The 21793-nt window shown below is 39.3% G+C and overlaps 1 protein-coding gene across 3 annotated transcripts; it reads left to right on the top strand.

Moving 5' to 3' along the window:
- Nucleotides 1-445: 445 nt before the first annotated feature.
- dgcr2 (DiGeorge syndrome critical region gene 2) lies at nucleotides 446-20790 on the top strand. Of its 3 annotated transcripts, XM_023270042.3 has the most exons (11): nucleotides 455-949; nucleotides 8088-8120; nucleotides 9086-9208; nucleotides 14295-14381; nucleotides 14479-14689; nucleotides 15835-15911; nucleotides 16007-16189; nucleotides 16283-16486; nucleotides 16934-17086; nucleotides 18131-18367; nucleotides 18465-20790. In XM_023270042.3, the coding sequence occupies exons 1-11, from the start codon at nucleotides 868-870 to the stop codon at nucleotides 18695-18697; spliced, it is 1623 nt and encodes a 540-aa protein (XP_023125810.2). In that variant the 5' UTR covers nucleotides 455-867; the 3' UTR covers nucleotides 18698-20790. The 3 variants fall into 3 exon arrangements, with proteins under 3 accessions (XP_035803932.2, XP_023125810.2, XP_023125811.2); XM_035948039.2 differs by having other exon boundaries at nucleotides 446-949; nucleotides 16007-16486; XM_023270043.3 differs by lacking the exon at nucleotides 8088-8120 and having other exon boundaries at nucleotides 456-949.
- The last annotated feature ends 1003 nt before the right edge of the window (nucleotides 20791-21793 follow it).

The raw sequence follows: 21793 nt of genomic DNA, 5'->3' as shown, positions 1-21793 counted from the left end.
GGGAAACTTTTAAGGAATTGTTGGAATTTTCTTCCTGAAGGTTTTGCCAATTTTCAGAAACTTGTGGAATTTTTTTTGCAGAATTTTTGGATTTTTTTCAGACAAGGAAACAATATTTTTTGGTGCCCCTAAATGAGGACAACAGGAGGGTTAACCAGGGTAATAAATTCTATTATTTAAATTATAATATTGCACATGAGGTTGAATACTGTATATGTATTGGATATTGCACTGGTCCAATACATATACAATCATATTGAGTATAATTAGCATTTTTTATTAGTAGTGGAGGACCACATCAGCACACGGCTCAGATCCAGTGTCCTGAGTGGCCGCAGCTCGGATGTTTTGGTGCGTTAAACTGCGCCAGCGCCGCCCTTGTGTCGGTGCCATCCGCTCCGCTCAACCATTGATAATATTCTGCCTTGGACTCATCACATAATGATCTCAGCAGACACACACACTCACACACACGCTATCGAAGTGCCACACGGGGGTATAATCTGCTAAACTCCGCCCCGGCAGCTCCTCCAGCTGATGGCCTGCCTGCGTGTTGCATGTTTAGGATTGTTGTGATGGGAGGCCGCAGCCATCTTGGAGCAGAGGACGGACGTTAACGGCGGAGCCACTCGGCTAACGTTAGCCGCTCGGCCAGATTAACCGCTCCGTGTTACCGTGCGGCGCGACTATGCTTTATTTACGCAGTTTCTCTTCGTTCGCTGTCGGTTTAATGGAATGAAAATGGGTACGAATTGTGTTAAGGGTTTAGTGATATAGTCCCGGAGAGGGCGGCGGCGACGACGGTCCAGTTCCTCGGTATATTTGTTAAATTTCTTGGATAGAGGAGTTACTATGAATGGAGGATAAATGTTGCCGAAGGCTGACAGCAGCACTTTCGTCCTCTTCTCTCTTCTCTTCGTCCTCACGTTAACGGACCCACCACGGACAGGTAAATTGTTTTTTGACTCCTTTTATGCACACATTCCCGTGGGCTCGACTAGAAAGTGGGAGAAACAGATTACAGCTGCAGGCGGGAGGCGGCGAGTCTCCGGCGCAGAGGCCTGCTGGCAGACCACGGCCTCCAGTAGTTCTTACACCGGTTCCGAGCTACTGCTGGACCGCGTGGAACGCCGTCGTTCTGTCGGCACTGTTGGAAGTATTGCTGTTTCATTGTAAAAAGTGGGCCAACTAAAACGACCAATCGGCTATAATTAAAGGAGAAAACACTTAAAAATTTCGACAGACCCAGTTATTTCAGTATAAACATGTAGCTTTCAAAACAAACACCGTTGCTTCGATGAAATTATTAGCCAATTTGGAGCCGTATTGATGCAGCTATATTGGGAAATTATGCAGTAAAATCATTCCTGTGCTCTTCAAAGATGACATGTTAACTCGTCTAAATTAAAAGGTGTGTTTAACCCCAACTACACTCCTTGTTTGGTCTCTGCTTCAGCCGTGAAGCTGTAATTTGAAATGCTTGACGGAGATTCATGCTCCTGCATCACTAAACCAGGATCACACATCATTGAGCTGCACGTTTAAACTCATCAGACGGATAAATTACAGTTATTTAATTCTCATTACACAATTAAATAACTGTGTAAAGTGAGGATGCTTTGATTGATATTTATGTAACTTCTAAGTTAATAAATCGAGATGAAAATGAATTGAAAACAGACTTGACCTATTAAAACCACACACATTAGCACAATATCTGTACACTAAAGGCACAAAATGGACCAAACAGGGAACATTTTTGGTCATTAATCTCTAATAAAAGCCTGTATTAGTGCTTTGAATGCAAGCATTTATGTAGTGTGTGTATACATTTGTGCAGCAAGAGGACAAAATGCGTCTTGTGGTCTCCTTTAGGCTTGGTCTTGTGATCTTGAAACCGTTATCACTTCAGCCCATGGATAAACACATTATTGTTTGGCTCAGTCCAAAGGAGTGATGGACAAAACATTGCATGCTTCATATTGTGCAGTAGTGTGCACAAACCATAAAATTTGCACTGACATTCTTGCACTGCACATCTCTGCACTTTAAACTTTATTTTTATTTTTATTTTTTCTGTTAAAAAATTTTGCCACCCTTGTATATATTGTAAATAAAGCTGCTGTAACAATGTAAATTTCCCCTGGAGTGGGGAGAAATAAAGAACTTTATCTTATCTTATCTTATCTTATTCATGTACAGTCGCTTATAGAGCAATCGACTGCAATTTTCAAACAGCAAAGTCATGATTTATTTCAAATGTTTAAGCTCAAAAACAACATCTGAAAAGTGAAGGTTGTCATTTGTACACATTTCAGCCTTCATGTGTTTTCAGTAGAGCACTGCCTGGGCTTCACTTCGTGCATGTTTTGAAACCACTGCTTGTTTGGGTGATCCTGTTTTGCACAGGCTGTGTCACAGTGTGATTTTGCAGCCTTCGCAAAGCTTGATAGCCAGGTGACTTAGACACAGGGATACATTTCCTGAAGTAAAATCCCATTACTAAAAGAGCAATCTTTCAGCGTCTCTTGGATTATGACAGGCCAGGCATCATAATATGATTATTTAAGACGTTCTCTAAATGCTTTCAAAGTCATTTATTTGGCATTTGTGTCATCTGCTAATCCACACCTGGTTTTCACACTTTTTTCACAGCAGGTTGTAGCAAGCAAGAGAATTTTAAGACTTGTGAAAAAGCCTTTTGTTTTGTGCAGTTCCTTCTGGGTGTTTGCCAGTGAGTGAGATGAAATTTAAATGTCAAAATATTTTAGTTTTGCTTTACACACCCTCCATGCGAGAGAGATTGGCAACCACTGGATGTGGTTTTAAATCAAATGTGTTCAGAATCACTTTTATAGACAAGTTGAGCTTCACATGCAAATAATTCAACTTGTTGGGTTGCTAGTGCACGGCTCACATAACACTACGCAGCATGTGCTAATATATGTGCTAAATGTAAAAGCAGAAATAGATATTACGAAATGCATATAGCACGGCTCTGCAGAGGCTCAGTGGTTAGCATGTGTACATTTTCTGTATTTGCTCCAGTTTGATCACACCTTAAACTGTAGGTGACCAGGACACAAAGTCTGGATTAGATTGAAATACTTTAATGAGCTTTCTAAATGAGTCTGAGCAGGCACAACACAGCAACAACGGCGAACGTATTTGAACAAGGTGAAGTGACCAGAGCCTGTTTGGACTCGTATGGTGTGAACGTGCCCAAGACATCAGATTAAGACTGAAATCTTGCAATAGTTGTCAACTTGAACAACCAGTCAGCTGAATTCTTTGTTCATTGTCTGTGACGCTGAGCGACCAGTCATCTACACTGACAGCTGGTTTGTCACTTTTTTCTTGGCACAATAAAGTTGGTGGCATTTTAACTTTTGCCAGGCGTCATTCGTCACCAACCAGCCTCATACTTAGAGGAGTGGTGGACAGTTAACTTGCATTGACCCAAAAGATAGAGACTAGAAATAACTACAACCACAAACTAATACAGCGTTGTAAGTTCCTGAAAAATTACTGTAGTAAATGTTTGCAAAAATGCTTGTTGTGTAAATATGACTGAACAATTTGGGGAAAATATCTAACTGCGATTTTTCTGACAGATAATGCAGTTTAATTTGCCCTAGAAAATATAATTAAGTTTCAGTTCTTCATTCACTGTGTCATAAATGTAAAACGTGATGGAGCATCACCACATGAGATACTATTAAAAGTGTGACTGTCACACAAGGAGGATGACATTAATTTGTAAAACCAGTGTCACAGCAGTGTAAACCTCAGCTCTGACATGCTGCAAAATACACAGTGTGGTTAATAAAACACTTAGACCGGTCTTATGTGGGTCACAGAGTACATTCCTGAAACACGAAGTACAAATTGCTAAATGGACAAAGAAACTATTTAAAGTTACCACCTTAATAAAACAGAATTACAACATTCCTCTAATTAGTAAACAGTCATTGCCTCTGTTGTGATTTGCAATTGCTTTGTTTGAAGTTTCATTTTGAAACCAATATGCAAACAAAGTCTTGAAATTTAACATCAACTAAAAAGGAGGTTAAGTTGGAGTTAATCAGTCTGCGGGGTAATTAATAGGTTTTCAGCTTAACTATTTCTGGCTACAGGATGCTGTGTGGCAGCTTTGACCTTTTACACATTACTAATCTCACAACAAGGCTTTATCACTGTCATATCTGCAATGTTTGCAACTTCTTGCCTGTGCTGTCCTTTATGGTTGAGTAAAAGTGCATGCAGAGGGACTGAAAATGGAAAAGGAAGAGAGAAAGAGAGAAAAATTGATTCCAGTCAGGCTGATGTTACATTTGAAAATCAAACGTTTTGTACCTGATATCCCACCAACCCCATGCGCACAGATTATGGCTGTAAAGTATTAATTGTTCCTCTAACACCATAGGTATTTAAATTAATTACTGGTTTCCTTAGTTTGCAGATGTACAGTGTTAATATTTAATTGCATATTGTAGTGGTGCAACCTCTTGTCTTAGTGCAGCTCTGTTTACCATTTTAGGTATTAAGTTAGACACATCACAACTGAAAGTGCAACACAGGGGAAAAGAAAGTGTTTAACTTCTTGGTAGCTAGTTAAAATAGCACAAGTGGCATGTATTGCTTTGTCACCCCATAAACTGTTGGTGTTAGAAGGAAGTTGACCTGCGCTGCTTTCCTCCACACATTGTTGGGAAAAACCTTGGTTTTAAATGCGAGATGGTCCAAAGAAAATGAAATGAATGCCCATACCCACTCACTGCTTTTAACAGCGAGCCTCGGCGTTGATATGAATCATCAGCGGCTAGAGATGATGCAGTGTGTGCACAAGGCCAGCTCACTGTGTTGTTATACTTCAGTGGGACTGAGTTCAGGCTGTCTCATAGTCTTTTCCTGTATTTTCCTGTAGGTTATATAAGAGATGCAGAGGCTCACTTTTTTCAGGGTAGCAAGTATTCACTCACACATCACAAAATCCAAAGCTTGTGAGAGAGTTGGCTTCAGTAAGATGATTTTTTTTTTTCCCCTTGCTTAGCCCTCAGGAAGTGAAAACTCCTTATTCCTGTTCCTTTTGTCATTCATCAGCGTGTATCGCCATGATTCCAAGCAAATGCATTACTGTGTATAGAGCAGTAGTCTTGCATTGTGTGTGGATGCATGTCAAGCATTTGCATCACCCCACACTGGACTTGTTGTGGTTAGTAATGAGCCATCAGTCATACTCTTTAAAACAAAAAATACCAAGTGCAAGCAGCAAACCTCTCTCATATAAAAATCCCAACTAAACAGGGAGGGAAGGAAAAGCTCTCAAACACCCATCAACTACATCCAAATCATGCACTCCATCCAGATCGGCAGGAAATCCAAATAATGACCAGGAAAGTGCACTTGAAAATGAAGCTGGAATAGATAGAAGCTTCAGTCTGGATATTCACAACTTGTAATATTTGATATCTAAAAGCAATAGGCTGCAGGCGTCTGGATGAGTTCTGTTTTTGTGGATGTTCTTGCAGCACGGTTATCAGAAATGCACAGAAAGCATGAATACTGATGCGTGCAGACAGCCCTTATTCAAATGGAGCTCAGATCCATCAGAGGCACAAACCAGGCATTTATTTTATAGATCTGAGCAAGCAAACGTAGCTTTAGCTTAAAGAGTCAGCTGTATTTGAAAAATTCAGCAATCAGTCCTAGCTACAAGTCCTATTACAGTATGCATTAGTGAAAAATATGTAAATGTAAGATACCCAAGGCTGTCAGAGGATTCATTACAGCCGTGCACAGGCAAGATAAAGTGCTCACATCCATCTCTGGTGAAAGTATTCTTTCAGGCGTTCTCATCAAAAAAGTCTTGATGTCTATAGAATATGGCTAGATCATATATTGGGAGATATTTTCACACAATCCTTTATTTTAAACATGATTCGCTCTTCTTTGAAAGCCATAAACACATTTTAACCTATTCACAAACAGTTATTCATTTTAAATATATTGCATTAATTATTGATTCCTCTCTCTAATGTGTTTGGGATGTATGGTGTCTAATGTTATCCATCATTCTGACACACTTTCAGGCTTGATGATAATACATTCTGTCCCAGGAGACTGACACGACTCTGTAATGCGTCTCAATCCACTTAGCATTAACTAAGAGGAGGTGACGTCCACTGTGTTAGAGGGCTCTTAAAAAACGTTTTGGCAGAGTGACCAATGTAGTGTTTAAGCCTGCAGGTTCACCTACTTCCTGATCTTATTTAAGTGTTTTTTCCCTCATTATTTACATTTGTTAATGGAACATTCTCTATTAAATCAACCTTTCGGCTGCTGGGGTTTAGGTCTTCAGCAAGAACTATATTTTTAACTTACTAGAAAAACTAGAAGTACACAGCATAGCTAGATGGTTCTAGATATACATTTAATTGTTAGAAATAGTACTTTTTGTCATATATTCTGGTTTCTCTTGGCTACATCATTGCAATGCAGTAAGCTGGATGCTTGAACGATTGTCAACTTCTAATAAAGTCCAGTGAAAATGTTGTTGCAGAGTAGTTTGTTTTGAGGAAAACTTAATGTTATCTGTTTTAAAATAAAAAAGTAAATTCATCCTGTATGACGCTTACATTTTCAGCGCTTCAGACTAACTTTTTCACTAACTTTCTCATTTAGTCACACCTCCCACCTTGTCACAGGCAAAACACATCACTTGCTGAACATCATCTTATCGATAGACACTACAATTTACCAATGTTCATTAAATGCCCTACATTGCAGGCTGTGGTAGCTGCGGTTCTCAGACAGGTGTGTGACCAGAAATTATTTTGAAAAGAGTTAAACTAGGGCATTTTATAATGTCAGACTTGTCCAAGATGAATTGTATGATTCTTTACTACATGCGGTCTTTTCTATGAGCTGAAATACAGCACATGTAGGTGCACTCCACATTTCATGAGAAGACCGCATTTTTAACATGACATGATGTCATTTCCTCCTGAAGAAAAGACTGGCAAGTCTCCAAGGCTTTCTGAGTTATTTAATATAAAGTAGTGTGTGAATCAAGTGTGGATTTATGGCTTGTCAACAGGTTTACTACAATATCTTTAGAAATAACTTTCAATTTCAATTTTACTCAGTTGTATATATAATATTTAGAAGAATCTTTGTGTAAAAATGCCATGTGGTGTTTGATTATAGACGGCCATGTTGATTTTCGGCCTGAAAACAGCAAAAATGTCAACTATGTTACAATAAGTCCTGCGATCATATATTGACCCACTACACCAAAGTTATAAAAGTACAACTTTCCACCACTGTGGTTAACACAGTTGCTGCCTGTGCTGATTAGAGCGACACAAATACAGCTTAATGATCATCATGCACTCTCATAATGCGACACACATGAAATTTTAACTCACATACGCTCAAAAAAAGATCGCAAATGCAACTTTTTTGGTCGCAGTCTGGAGCCCTGATTTTCCAGGCTTTTTCCAAGCTACATGCCCACTTTGCTGCTTTGATTAATTTATGCAACAGTCAGCGTTATAGTGCAAATAAAAGCCAGTTGTAATGAATCGCTATTAAACCCCAGTGTAGGTTGTGGCCTTGTGCTGTGTGGATCATCAGAGCTCAAAGTCTGGTTTGCGTGGGTTAAAAGGTCACCTAAGATGGTCGGTTTGCAGATGAAACAACAGTCTTGAAATAGCTCGGAGCCTTCTTTCTAAGTAAAAATAGTGTTGCCATATTTGTCAGGCGAGTGGGTGATCCGGCTCCGTTGTAGGTACACGTAACCACCTGTATCTAACCAACAGATGGTCTCGTGAACCCAAATCTGGACTAGCAACAAGGGGATTACTGACAGATGCCAGAGAATGGCCAGCAGTTTAAAATTTATACAGTAAACAATTATTTATTCAATTAATAATTAATTTCCTCATAGATTACATAAGGAGCAGCACAAATAGAATAAAAATTGTGATTTTTGTTTCTTAAATCGCACTGACTTTTCTCAGTTGAGTACAATTTCAAATTTCTGAAAGACAGGATAGTCACTCTATTGTTTCTATTTGTTGCAGGTCCGCGGCTAGCTCTGGCAAGATTATTGTCAGGTAAGCAAGCAGTATGTCTTCTAGTTCAGTTACCTTTTGTTAGAATACATCTGCAGCTCCTGAGAAAATAGTCATAGTTTGAATGTCTTAATATTTTGAAATCAGAATAGAACATTTGTCCCCTAATATTGTAAAATTTATCAAATATTTTAATCTCTTAAAAACAAGACTGTTTTAAATCAGTCAACCAATACCATTATTACTGATAGACCTGTTGTTTCATCACACGGGAAGGCTCGACATCATATGTTAAGCATAAATGGTGGCCAGACTGACCGGTATAAATAGATAAAAAGCCGATAAAAGTGAAATATGTGTCCTTTGTGATCTAACTAGTCTTTTCCTGTTGCCTTCAAATCTGAGCTTTTGCTTAACCACATGCTCACAAAAGCGCTATTGTTTTATCCTTGGTGGTCTGATCTTGCTGAATTTGGTAAAATGCTTTTAGCAACGGTCCAGCTACAAACAAAAAGCAGCAGTTTGCAGTCATGGTTAAACTCGTCTGTGGTTTTGTCACCAAAAGAAATGTTCTCCCTCTGGTTGATCCACATCTCTGAACAAATCTAAGTGTATTCATTCACCAGCTGCTGCGGATTTTCTTTCAGTTATCGCTTCCTCAAATTTTGCTGCCTCAGTATATTAAACTGGTGAGTGGGCTGACGGGAAGATTGGAAGTATATAATATAGTTACTGTGTAGAGTCCAGTAGCTGCTGATTCAGTTCATCCCACTGGGTTCAGTGGTAATGCTGGTCTGATCTAACTGTGAGTTTCTCAGTTTGCATCAGGAGAAACCTTAACAATCAGTTTATTTATTCCATACCGCAGATTATCACACCAGATCTGTTTTGAAAGCTCACGTGGCATCATCCGGCCCTCTGCTGACTGAAAATGGTTTTCTCTTGTTTGGAAACGGCCTCAGTCACGTGCAGGTTTTGACCACACGAACCCTGTTGTTGTATTTCAGAGCAGCGCTGCAGCCCTGGGCAGTTCGCCTGCCGCAGTGGGAAGATGCAGTGTATCCCAATGTCCTGGCAGTGTGACGGCTGGACAGCGTGTGAGGACAAGAGCGACGAGATGGACTGTCCCCGTGAGTATAGCTCACTTAAGCCCTTTTACACCCACTCTCTTACCTAACACCCATAACATGATTGATTTCTGGAAAGAATAGCAACACCCAGGACCTTTTCACACTCGAACGATCAAATCACAGCTGAGCCGCTCTAAATCCAGGTGTGAATGCAGCCGGAATGCCTTAAGGATGTCATTGGATCTAATCAAGCTGCACTGAGAGATGTTCAGTGATGCATGTTGACTACCCAAGAAAAGTCTTAACCTTCTGATCCCCAAGCAGTGTCTGGGTGGTTTTTGCTATCACATTTTCACTCACCGTGGGCTCATTTTTCATTGCAGTATTAAATCCTGCACCTCTGTGGAAACAGCAAAATCAGGGCTAGAAGAAGAGAAAACTCATTTGTGTAATATCTATAAGTTACAAAGCCAGAAATTGTGTAAAAACTAGGACTGGGACAAGTTAATTTCAATTACGCGATTTCAATCACTTTTCAAGACATTGAAAGTGCCTGAGTTTCCAAAAAGTCTTAAAATGTTGAATATAATACCTGTAATTGCACAATAATCTGTGAATGGACTAAACAGATGAAAAATGCAGATAAATATAAATGAAACATACATTTTTTTTGTTATTTCACCCTGTAAAGCCTGACCTAGCAAAAAATAGCCAGAAAGTTATTTTTTGATGGAAATGAGGTGTTTATTGACCTCTTTAATAAAATCCAGAGAACAATTTGCTGTCAAATTTTGTTTATGATGTATTTTTTGTAGCACATTTGATGTGTTGCGCAGTTTTGGCAACTGTTCGCTTACAACGATATAGATTTTGGAAATAGACACTAGTTTTGTCCAATTTATTTAACTATATGTCTATTTGATGAGATAGAGGTCTCAGAAACTCATGTATCAAATATGATACAAATGGTAATATAGTTCACGTATCTGTCTATTCATTGATTCAGCTGTCAACCAAAATTTATTTGAATTGAAAAGCTTTTCTTATTGTGTCAAATACTGCTATTGGACAAAATGCAAACAAAAATGTAACTTCTTTGACTATTTATTTTACACATATTTGAAAACCCTGAAATCAAAATGTATAACATTTTGTCCCCAGGTGTTACCAGTGGTGGGAAAAAAATGGGGACTCTGCATACTATAAATATTGTACTAGCAGTTTAATTTGTTTCCTTCCTTGCCTCCTCTCTGCTTTATGTAAACACAGCCTGCTTCATTTTTGTCCACTGTATGTGTATTCAATAGCTTTGGCAACATAATTCACTTTCAGAACTTGTCAAAGACAATAACCATAAAGGGAAAAATTAAAAAGATTGTATTCAACAATAAAAAGTAACTTTGTGCAAAAAAAATCAATGTAAAATGCATCTTAAAAGAGCATTTCCTATTTCAGTGACAGAAGTATTGCACAAATATTGACCAAACTGTCAAAAATGAGCACTGTTTGAGGAGTTTATCCCTCACGTTGTGATTTTATTGGCACCCCAGATTCTTCCTCATCTCACCCACAGAAAACCTACCCAGGAATTAGTCTGATTCTTAGACCCTGTGAGCATTTACAACCCCATCGTCATTCCAAATCTGGACCAGATACAGCACCTAACCTTTGTTCTAAACGTGCGCCATTTAAAGTGTATGGATTCACTTATTATGCGCACAATGCAAGAACACGGAAATAAGAAAGGCACATTCAGTAACGTTCAATTTCATTCAGCAAAGCAGCTGGTGTGAGGTGTAGGTCATGGGACAAGTTGATGCATGTAATGGCTTGTCTGTTGCGCAGACGAGGGCAGAGTTTTCTGTTTGTTAAAGAATCTGGTTGCTGCAAAATGTTTATTTTTGGCAAATCTGCATGTAAGATATCTAGATTGATGTGATTTTGCTTAAACGTTACAATTTCAAGTTTAGACTTAGTCGCGCTTCCCCAATGAAACTAGCAGTAACACCTTCAAGGACCATCGGAAAATCTAAATCCCCCTTTTTTGTTGCTGTGACAAACGGATGTAATTTTTGATTTAAAACAAGCCATCGGGTTTTATGGCTCAGAAGGTTAACCTGTAGTATTAACTCAAATACATATTTTGACTGAACTAACAGATGACAAATCATCCGGTCATGTTTGTAGTGTGTGTTTAATACACACACAACCCCCCGGCAATAAACCCCCTAAATATGTTAAGTCCAGCTGAGTTGCTTTTGCCAACCAGTACAGATGTGGTTTTGAGTTTACAGGTTTGGAAAAATCCTTCTTGTCATCACAGTGAACCAGAATCCAGTAGTAGCAGCTGACTGACAGCATCAGATAGCTGTTATTCTGAGTGGCTGCACGTGTCTGCATTTCTGTTTTTGTTTACTGTTGGTTGATCTCTTCAACACTGCATAGATATTGCAGTGCTAAGCCATTGACCGAAATCCTATTGTTTCCTCCTTAAATCCAGAAAGACCTTATCCCCAGATCTGTGACCGCATAATGGGAATTATTGAAAGGATTGAGTACAGCATGTGACCTCCATACAGCCAGAGCTGTGCATGCTTTGAGTTAATGCTGTAGGCCTGCCAACAACACTGTATACTGGTGGAGGTCTCACACTGGACTCTATTCATCCTTCAGTAAAGCTCCATTTATAGAACTGAAGAAGAAACTTCCTGTTGTTTTCTTTGTTTATTCACCAAAACAGTTATTTGGCACAGATGCAGATATGGTGTGTTCAGAGGCAAATCCGATGATTGTTATTCACTGAGCAAGCTTCCAGCTGAAGATAAAGTTTTGCCAGATCAAGCTGTGATTTCACAGAGAACTAAAGAACAACCAGATCAGTGCTTACACATGCCACAGTGAGGGGTTATTGTTAGCATGCAGGAAAGTCACTGTTCTTGGGATTATCTCTTTGTTGAATAACATGGAAAGTTGGAGCAATGGTTCACACTAATTCCAGGCTGAAGCTTCTCAACTTCACAGCGGCTACTGAAAACAGGAAAACACCCATTTGGCAAAAAAAAATTGGAGAAGTTAGCCAGGTTGCAGACAGAACACAATCACTATTAGGATTGGGAAACAAAACTGCGTGGTTAACTTACTAATGTCAGGAAGTACAAAATATGACATCAATAGCACAGTCTAAAGCCTGATAAAAGAAAGTAAAGTCTAAATAACTTCTTAAAATCTAAGTAAATGGTATGTATTTGGTCTTTTTTTACAGCCTTAGAATTCCTTCAGTTATGTTTTATTTTGGGAGCTAAGTTGCTCATCTTTTCTCAATAATTCAAACAGTGCAACTCCAGAAACCCCTGCTTCATTATAAAGCATTGATGTTTTAACAACCTGTCCATCCTGCCTTGTGTCTCGTCTGTCAACAGTTTACAATTTCACTGAGTCAAGTGTCGCAGAGGGACACTGTGTTTATTTCAGCTGATCTGGGTGCAGTGTTACCTGAAAAATCATCTGTAAATGTAACCCGAGTGATAATAAATATCAAGCCAGCTTCTGCTCCTTTTAAAAATCGACAGAAAAAATGTGCGAATGTTTCCCCTTTTTGTATGCAACTGTTCTGTCGTTTAAGAAATGCAAAGTGACTGTTTCACAAGGCTGCGCAGTGATATGTAGACATGGCAAAAAACGTTCCTTAAAAAATAGAAACAGTCATAAATATTGAGAAAGTAGAGATTGTGAAGCTAAAGTACAGTGTACATTTGTGCTCATGTACATATTGTTGCAGCAAACTAACAGTTATTCACTTTTGGGAAGATGAAACCACAGAATTTGTTGTTTTTCCTAAAAAATTTTACTCAAACCGATCTGATTATCAAATTACTTGGTGATTAATTTATTTGTCGACAGCTAATCGGTTAATTGTTGCAGGTTGTTGGTTCATTCTTTCCCTCAAAAACAACAAAAAAACTCCAACTGAACGTCGCACAACAACTGATGAGACAGAAATTCATCCTGATAATCTGTTGGAAATTGGGGCTAAAAATCTGGATTAATTCTTAAATGTTCTCTTTCTGGATTTAAATTGGAGCTTTTTCAAATAGAGTTTGGTTTTATGAAGGTTATTGTCAAAATTATTGACTGTTTTTCCCTAAAAAGTTTCGATTCATGAAAAAAAATCTGCTGGAGGCGACCGAATCGGAGCTAAAAATCTGGATTCATTCTGTCTGGGTTTAAATCTGAGCTTTTATGGATGGAGTTTGATTTGAGGAAGGTCCATTTTAGGGATAGAACCAACTATTATTGCCACTGTTGAATAATGAAGTAATTTTTGATCCAAAAAATGGTGAAAAACATCCCCAAATGTCCAAAGATCTTCTTCGCCTTGCAAAATATAAATAAAATTGGAACACCACCCTCGCTGAACATGCGGTTATCAATAGACACTTCAGTTTACTGATGGTCCCTAAATGTGTCTCCAGCAGGCCACAGTAGAAGTTAGCTAGACAGCTGAGCACAGACAAGCTTCTAGTCCCCACGCAGCGTTGACATATGTGTGACCAAAAATTATGTTTTAAAGATTGAAATAAGGCCATTTAATATTGAATTTAACAACACTAAAACCAAGTAATTTTTATCAGCTTAGAGTTCTCTGTAAGTCGGGTATTTGAAACATCAGTATTACAGTCGATCACGTTCATTGGGAACCCATGATTCATAATTTATGTTTGATTTATTGTGCAGAAGCAGTGTTCATTTCTAGCATGTCTTCTTCCCTACCACATTTTCTTGCATAAAATGAAAAGGCTGCTGTAACACTTTAGTGCCAGAGATCTGTTTTGAATCCTCTCAGAAAGAAAAGGTGAGACTGCGATGTGCAAACAATGTCTCGATTCTTGCCTCTGTACACATTTTAATCTCTTTAAACTCCTGATCATACTTAATAAGAGAAAACAAAACTTGCACCAGTTGCAAGGCTTCGCTTCTGCTTTTATTTTCCTTACATTTACATAAAATCCTTTGTGACTCAGAATTTATATTTATGAATATCATCATAAGCTTTTAACAGTTTGCAGAAAACAGCATCTAGAGTTCCAGAGAACTTTGCATACAAATGAGCACACTTGTTGACTTTAATTTGCTTAATTTATTGCAGCTATAAAGGAGGAGAGGTTTCGTTTCGGGAATGGATATGACCAGGTAGAAGACGTCATCGGCGTGGCTCAGCCTGTGCGCTTCAACAGTGAGCATCTTGTTTTACCCTCATCTGGTTTATTTTGCTTGATCATATAGTTGTTGAATCTGCATATTGACTGGTAGAGTGTCTTCTCTGTCCACAGAGAAATGCCCCAGCGGGTGGCACCACTACGAGAAGACAGCGAGCTGCTACAAAGTCTACCTGAGGAACGAGAACTACTGGCAGGCTGTTGATACGTGTCAGAAAGTCAACGGCTCGCTGGCGACGTTTGTGACCAACGAGGAGCTGCAGTTCATTCTGAAGATCGAGGTGGATTTTGATGACAAAGTGTGTGAGCGCAGAGACCAGTGCAAGTGAGTTTTCTGCTTTACTGTGAACCTTTTTGTTTGGCCTTTATTTACACAGAAAGCAGCTGGTTGAACATGCATGTTTCAAACCAGCTCTTCTTTGTTTCAGTTACTGACAAGGAAACTCAACTCAGTCTGTAGAGAGAGAGAGTAGTATTTTCACTTTGCTAATTGTACTTGGCTCAATATATAATTGAGGGACTTTTGAAGTTCATGGGATTCATCTTGCGTACATTTTTATTAAAAGTAAAAAAAACCTATGTTTTATATGCTCATTACGATCATGTCTTTACAAATTCCATAATTATTTATTATGGAAACAATCACTTAATAATAAAACAGGACTGGATATCACTAAAATGTCAACTAAATAAATAAATGTAATAATAACCACCTCCTAATCAGCTAAACAATAATATAATGAGCTTGTTCAAAACTGTTTTGATTGTGTTCTTTTCATTAAGTTGAGATAATCATGGCAGATGCTTCTTTTTTGCCAGTATATCAAATTTTGTATGGAAAATAACTAATTGTATCTGTGTCTGAGAAATCACTTTCCACTAAGTTACCCATTACAAAACACTTCTCAAGGAAGTGTGTTAATTCCAGATCACATGACCTGCTGCATATGATGTCATTTCCTCCTGAAGAAAAGACTGGCCAGACTCCAAGGCTTTCTGAGTTATTTAATATAAAGTAGTGTGTGAGTCAAGTGTGGATTTATGGCATGTCAACAGGTTTACTTCAATATCTTTATAAATAACTTTCAATTTCAATTTTACTCAATTGTATATATAATATTTAGAAGAATCTTTCTGTATAAATACCATGTGGTGTTTGGTTATAGGCAGCCATGTTGATTTTAGGCCTGAAAACAGCAAAAATGTCAACTATGATACCTGTCAACTATGTTACAAAAAGTCCTGCAATTATATATTGACCCACTTAGTAGTATTTTGTAGTTTTTAATTGTATAAATACACTGTCAAATGTGTGTGCATGTTGTATCTGCAGTCAGGCAGTGATGGTGCTCTGTTATTGGTTGCAGGCCATCTAGTGGTCAGTACTGGCTAATGCATAAACTCTGAAACAACACTTGAATGTGCAAAATTTTTTTGTAGTAATTGCTTTTTAAAATGTTGTTTTTTCAGGTTTTGGGTGGGCTACCAGTATGTGATCACCAATCAGAACCACTCCTTGGAGGGCCGCTGGGAAGTCGCATACAAAGGTGTTAAAGATCGGACTTTTTAAAAAGTCTAGACAGGTGTTTTTCTAGTTTGTAATTTGTGATGTCTAAATCATTGGTTCTATGTTTCTCAACAGGCTCCATGCAGGTGTTTTTGCCACCTGAGGGTCTGAAGGATTTCGGGGAGGCATCTCCCACCCAGGACAACGTCTTCTGTGCCCAGCTGCAGCGCTTTCAGATCAAAAGCATGAATGAGCGAGGCCTGCACAGCTGGCATGCTGAGAACTGTTACAAGAAGTTCCCTTTCCTGTGCAAGAGGAGTACGGACTCATTTTATATCCTGAATCAGAAATGTTCAGGCAGCTGTTTGTTTTCTTGGAGTCGTCTTCATTTTGGTTACTTTCCCCCCACAGGGCAAACATGTGTTGACATAAAAGACAATGTTGTAAACGAGGGCTACTACTTCACACCGAAGGGAGACGACCCGTGTTTGAGCTGCACGTGTCACGACGGCGAGCCTGAGATGTGCGTCGCTGCGTTGTGCGAGCGGCCGCAGGGCTGCCAGCACTTCCGCAAAGATCCCAAAGAGTGCTGCAAGTTCACCTGCCTGGATCCAGGTACGTCCTCACACCGACGACGGTCGTATTTCATTTCAGATCAATATTTTTCTGTGCAAACAGTCAGAGTTTAGGAGAATTCAGTGGAAACACAAAAACCTTTGAGAATATGTTCTTGGAGTTCCTAACAGCTGTGCAGTATTTAATTTACTGCAGCTCATCACACTTTTTCACACCATGTTCAAGAGATATTTAGCAAATTATGTTAAAATAAATTACCAGGTCCCATTTAAGAAAGAGCCGACATCTGCTGTCTACTCTGAATAATGTATCACAGACTTGGCACCAATAAGGCGTTGTGTGAAATCGCTGCTACATGTGTTTTAAAACTGTCGAATTTCTTTCAGAGCAGAGCAAAACAAACATGTACCTTCCTCACACACGGATCATTTGAAACTAAATGAGTTTACAACAAACTACTCTGTGATTTTCTTTATTCCCCCTCAGACGGAAACAGTTTGTTTGACTCGATGGCCAGCGGGATGCGACTGATCGTCAGCTGCATCTCGTCCTTCCTCATCCTCTCTCTGTTGCTCTTCATGGTGCACAGACTCCGGCAGAGAAGACGTGAACGCATCGAGACGCTGATCGGAGGAAACTGTGAGCATTAACAGTCCATTACACCGCAGTGAATAAGTTTAGTTGCAATTAACAGAACTGTAGCACATTAGTTTTTATTAGTGGTGAGGCGCGATTACATGAATTAATCTAATAATTACAGACTTCGCAGTTAATTAATCGAATTTTTGTCAAATATTTGACACAACAAGCAAAGTTTTTCAGTTCAAATACATTTTGGTTGACGACTGAATCTATTAGTAGAAATGTACGTGTTTATAATTTAAAATTTATAAAATTTGAAAACGGAACATGTAGGAATAAATGATTTTGACAATTTAAAGCGTGGATTTATTTCAGTTTTCTCACTGTATAACACATAACAGCAGTTAGTAATAGTTGAAGGACCTTCAAAAAGTTGAAAATCCACAGATTCTTTCTGTTTTCATTGTTTCTGGATCTGATAAATGGTGTAATTTTAATGGTTCTTTTTTAGGAGTATAAATTTTTATTTATAAAAATTAAGTGTATTTTTTTATAAACTAAAAATGTATCATTAAATTATTAAAAGACAGACAAACCAACGCTGATCGTCAGCTAACTCCGCCTCCTTGGCGGAGTAAAAACTTAAATGACAAAATTGTTAAAGTTTCATTTATATTTATCTGCGTTTTTCATCTGTCTACCACATTCCAGATTACTGCAAACTCAAAGTGCAATTATAGCGATTATATTCAACATTTTAAGACTTCTGGAAACTCAAGCACTTTCAGTGTCTTGAAAAGTGGTCCATTATGGGATGGCTGCACCATTTGCCCGTACCAGGACTGTTGTAGCTAACTTTAGCTCTGGTGCTAACAGCTACATGTTTTGCATTGAGGTGATAAGAAAACTCTTTGTTGCACGATTTACAGACAACCATGCTTTTATCCAAGCTGCCATCAGGAAGATTTTTAAAAGAAAACTTTCCACCTAACAAGTTCAATACAGTCTCGTCTTCCTTCGCTGTTCACCAAACTTTCTTGTGCGCTGACAATTTTTTTTCTGTCTCATCACATGGTCATCGCTCTGTTTTTATTTCCTCAGTGCACCACTTCAACCTTGGAAGACGAGTCCCGGGCTTTGACTACGGTCCAGATGCCTTTGGCACCGGCCTCACTCCTCTGCATCTGTCTGATGATGGAGAAGGAGGCGCGTTTCATTTCCAAGAGCCTCCTCCGCCGTACGCAGCCTACAAATACCCCGACATCCAGCACCCCGATGACCCCCCACCTCCGTATGAAGCCTCCATCAACCCAGACAGCCTCCTCTACGTGGACCTCGGTAGGCACGCTTCCTTTCTCCTGTTGTTTTAAGACTCTCCTCGTCCTCAGAGCGTTAATCTCCCTTCTTCCTGTGCTCTCTTTGTTGTTGCCGTCAGGACACGGCGGGGTTTCTATGGTGCCGAGCCAGATGAACGCCATGGGAGACGGGCTCCAGGCAGATATTCCCAACGCCTCAGGTCCGGTGCCAGACTCGACGCCGTCCTCTCAGGAGAGGGAGGACTCCATAGATAGCAGCACGCTCCTGGTGGGGCCCGACACGCCGACAGATGGCCACGCCCCCACCGCCATGCCCGCGGACTGCACCTCCTCCCTCAGCACCGTGGTATAGGACTGTGGGCCGACGGCACCCGGATATCACCCGCTGGTTGAGGAAGGTCATGAGTTTGTTCTGCACCGGGAGAGGATGCAGCAGACTGTTGGCGAAAACGCTGACTGCAGAGAGGACACCAAGTTTGTACAGACATATCAGGAGGTAGAGCAGCCTGTTTTTTTTTTCCATTTGTTTTGATGCTCTTTTCTCTTTGAAGACTCTTCTGCAGCTTTTTCTTCTACGGTTGTTTTTTTTAAGACACTGAGGGAGCAGAGAGGACCGTTTCTGTACAAAGAGACAAACATTACATTCAGAGCTGCACTTGGACTTTTAGCATTAACTGAGCAAAGCTTTTTGAAACATCTCAAAATTGGCCTGAATGGTCGAGAGGCCCTGGTGTAAATACTCCCTCAGGTCTGTGCCCGTCTAATACTTGTGCGTCAGCGCTGCACAAAGCAAATAATGACAGACAGACAGCGATGCCAGCTTTTGTTCCTCGTGCGGTTTTTGTTTGCATCATACTTTAAAACGGACGTGTGCGTATCGATCTGTCGGTCTCCAAGCTACAATAACATCCACATTTCTATCTGCTCATAAAACCCTTCTATCCCCCCTCACTTTTATTAGTCTGATACGAGAAGCTGTCTTCCAGGTTTATAGCACATATTTCCAGCGAGAGATGTTTTGTAGTTCAGAGATTAGTCCATGTAAGAGGGTACGGTTAGTTTCCTGCTATGGAGTTTTTATCAGGTAATGCCGACAACAAGGCGTTACGCATCAAAGAATGTTGTGATACTGATAAATATGATTTGTGTTCTTTCTTGATAATAATTTATGACTGCAGGTTGTAATCTTGATTGTTAAATTGTGGGATAGATGTAGGCGGGTTTCTCTACCAATCGATGAAGACTTTTCAAGTGTATATGTGAAGATTAGGGATGATATCCCGTCATTAAATTTGAAAAACTCGATTTATTTAAAGTAACTGTTCCATAATCATGCAAATTCTTGTTACTTTATCATCAGCTCTTCGCAGGATAGTTGTGTATTTGCTAACTGAACTGTTTCATCCTTCAATTTAATATTTTTTTGTTTTGCTTTAAGGAAAGAAATTGTCACATTTGGATGCTGCCCCTCCATCCCTGAAGTGTTTGTGTCTTTCTTAATGCAGGTTGTTTTCAGCTACTGAGGGAGATAATGTCACCGACTGTAGCTGTGAGTCTTTTTCTTGTTTTGGTGTTGATGGGTCTGTTAGCGTTCTTGTTTCTCAGTGGGATTTAAAGACAAAACAGTAATAAAACAAACTGTCTATTTGGAACGAGTCAGAACCCTGTTATGATGACAATCGTCGACCCACCGCCACCAGCATCCAAAACCGCTTACGATCTGCCTCGAAAAACAGCTATAAACATGTGTCCGACCGTGCACATCTGTGTATCTCATTTTTGAATGTACTGTATGTATGTATAATTTTTTGTGCTTATCTTTAAGCTTATTTCCCCCCTTTTTTAATTTTTGTTTTCTTTTTTTCTCGCATTGACAATCCACAGTGGATTATCTAACAAACAGAATCATGTTGTCATAAATTGTGGATAAAAGTAAAGTGCATGTGTGTTTAGGAGATGGTGTACTGGTTTGGATTTTTTCTTTTTTTTTTCCATCAAGTTTGGTTTTTATTTTTCAACCTGCTTTTTGGACCTTTGGTGCATGTTTTTTTTTTTTTTTTTTTTTTTTTTAATCTTTTGGCATGCTGAGAGAGTTTTCTTTCGATGGAAACATTTTTAGCTCAACAGTGTGTCCTGTACAGTAGCTTCAATGACTCCTGCATATAGTTTAATATCTCCATTTAAAACTCGACCCAAACGGCTGCATTTACGCTGTAGTTTCTGTGCTCGACTCTATGGTGGCGTGAGAACTAATTCTTTTTTGTGGGGGGCGGTTTTGAAATGTTTTGTGTGTAATACAACAAATTCTACATTTCATTTTCTTTTATTTCATATCCTTTCAATTTAAAAAAGAAAAAAAAAACTGCTTCATTTTCAGGCGCGCTTGTTTTCTGAGGTAGATGTACATCTAATCAAATGCCAAATAAAATGCACCATGAAGGACGACTCGTGCATCAGTGGTTGTGAACACACGCTGAACTTTACGTCCAGCCTCATCAATCACGACATTTAAGGAAATTTCCTCCGTCTGCGGCGCCCGAAATGTCAAAGAGGCTTAAGGTGGGATGCAGGGAAATCCCCCGGCAGTGAGACGGAGCCTGTGGGTGAATCCAATCCACGCTAATCAAAAGATTCAAATAATTTAAAGAAAGCGGATATGGTGCACCTCACGGTGACTCATAAGGGCAGCAGGCGGAGCTGAGATAGTGATACCCAGCTGGGAAGCATTGTTGCTGGAGAAAAGAGGCTTTGTTTGCACGGGCCAAGTAGTGACAGAATCACACAATCTATTCCTGGATGGGGGAGACGTAGCACTTAACGCTGAGCTGTTCGAGTCGAGGCGGTGATTGAATTTGCGAGGCAGTGGAGAAATCTAACAACATTTATAGACTTGGAGTTAAAGGAGCTTTTATTGACCGAGAAGAGGATTGTAACTGGCAGCAATTTGTCATTTCTCAGCGGATTTAATGAATTAATGGCATTGTTTTATTATTAGAGAGTGTCCTTTCACTCTACATTATTAATGAGGATGGGAAAAATAGTAGAATCCAAGAAGAATCCTCCTTGAATCTGAACAGTTCTGGAAACGTCTCAATCAGACACTGAACAAAGATGCTGACCTTTTGGCCAAAATGTTCAAAAACCCAGTGGAAACGTGCAGAAAGTTTCTTAGAACCATGTTTGTGCCGTAGCAGAAGGAAAACACTCAATAGTAATAATAATTATCTTTAACCCTCCTGTTATCCTCATTTATGGACACCAAAAAATATCGTTTCCTCATCTGAAAAAAAATCCAAAAATTCAGCAAAAAAAATCCCCAAATTTCTGAAAATTTGCAAAACCTTCAGGAAGAAAATTCCAATAATTCCATAAAAGTTTCCCTTAAAAGTTTTATTTAAAAACAAATCCCCCAAATTTGGCAAGAAAATTCTTGTAAATATTTTCAAAA

Source organism: Amphiprion ocellaris, chromosome 17 (genome assembly GCF_022539595.1).
Source record: "Amphiprion ocellaris isolate individual 3 ecotype Okinawa chromosome 17, ASM2253959v1, whole genome shotgun sequence".
Lineage (NCBI taxonomy): Eukaryota > Metazoa > Chordata > Actinopteri > Pomacentridae > Amphiprion > Amphiprion ocellaris.
The sequence above is the reverse complement of the archived record's forward strand: the minus strand, read 5'-3'. Positions and strand labels throughout refer to the sequence as shown.

Bases quoted from the DNA above. Each gene is read 5' to 3' on its own strand.
- dgcr2 (XM_035948039.2), top strand. From the start codon at position 868: ATGTTGCCGAAGGCTGACAGCAGCACTTTCGTCCTCTTCTCTCTTCTC. The intron at 950-8,087 runs GTAAATTGTTTT...TATTTGTTGCAG, and splicing joins AACGGACCCACCACGGACAG to GTCCGCGGCTAGCTCTGGCA. The intron at 15,912-16,006 runs GTGTTAAAGATC...GTTTCTCAACAG, and splicing joins CTGGGAAGTCGCATACAAAG to GCTCCATGCAGGTGTTTTTG.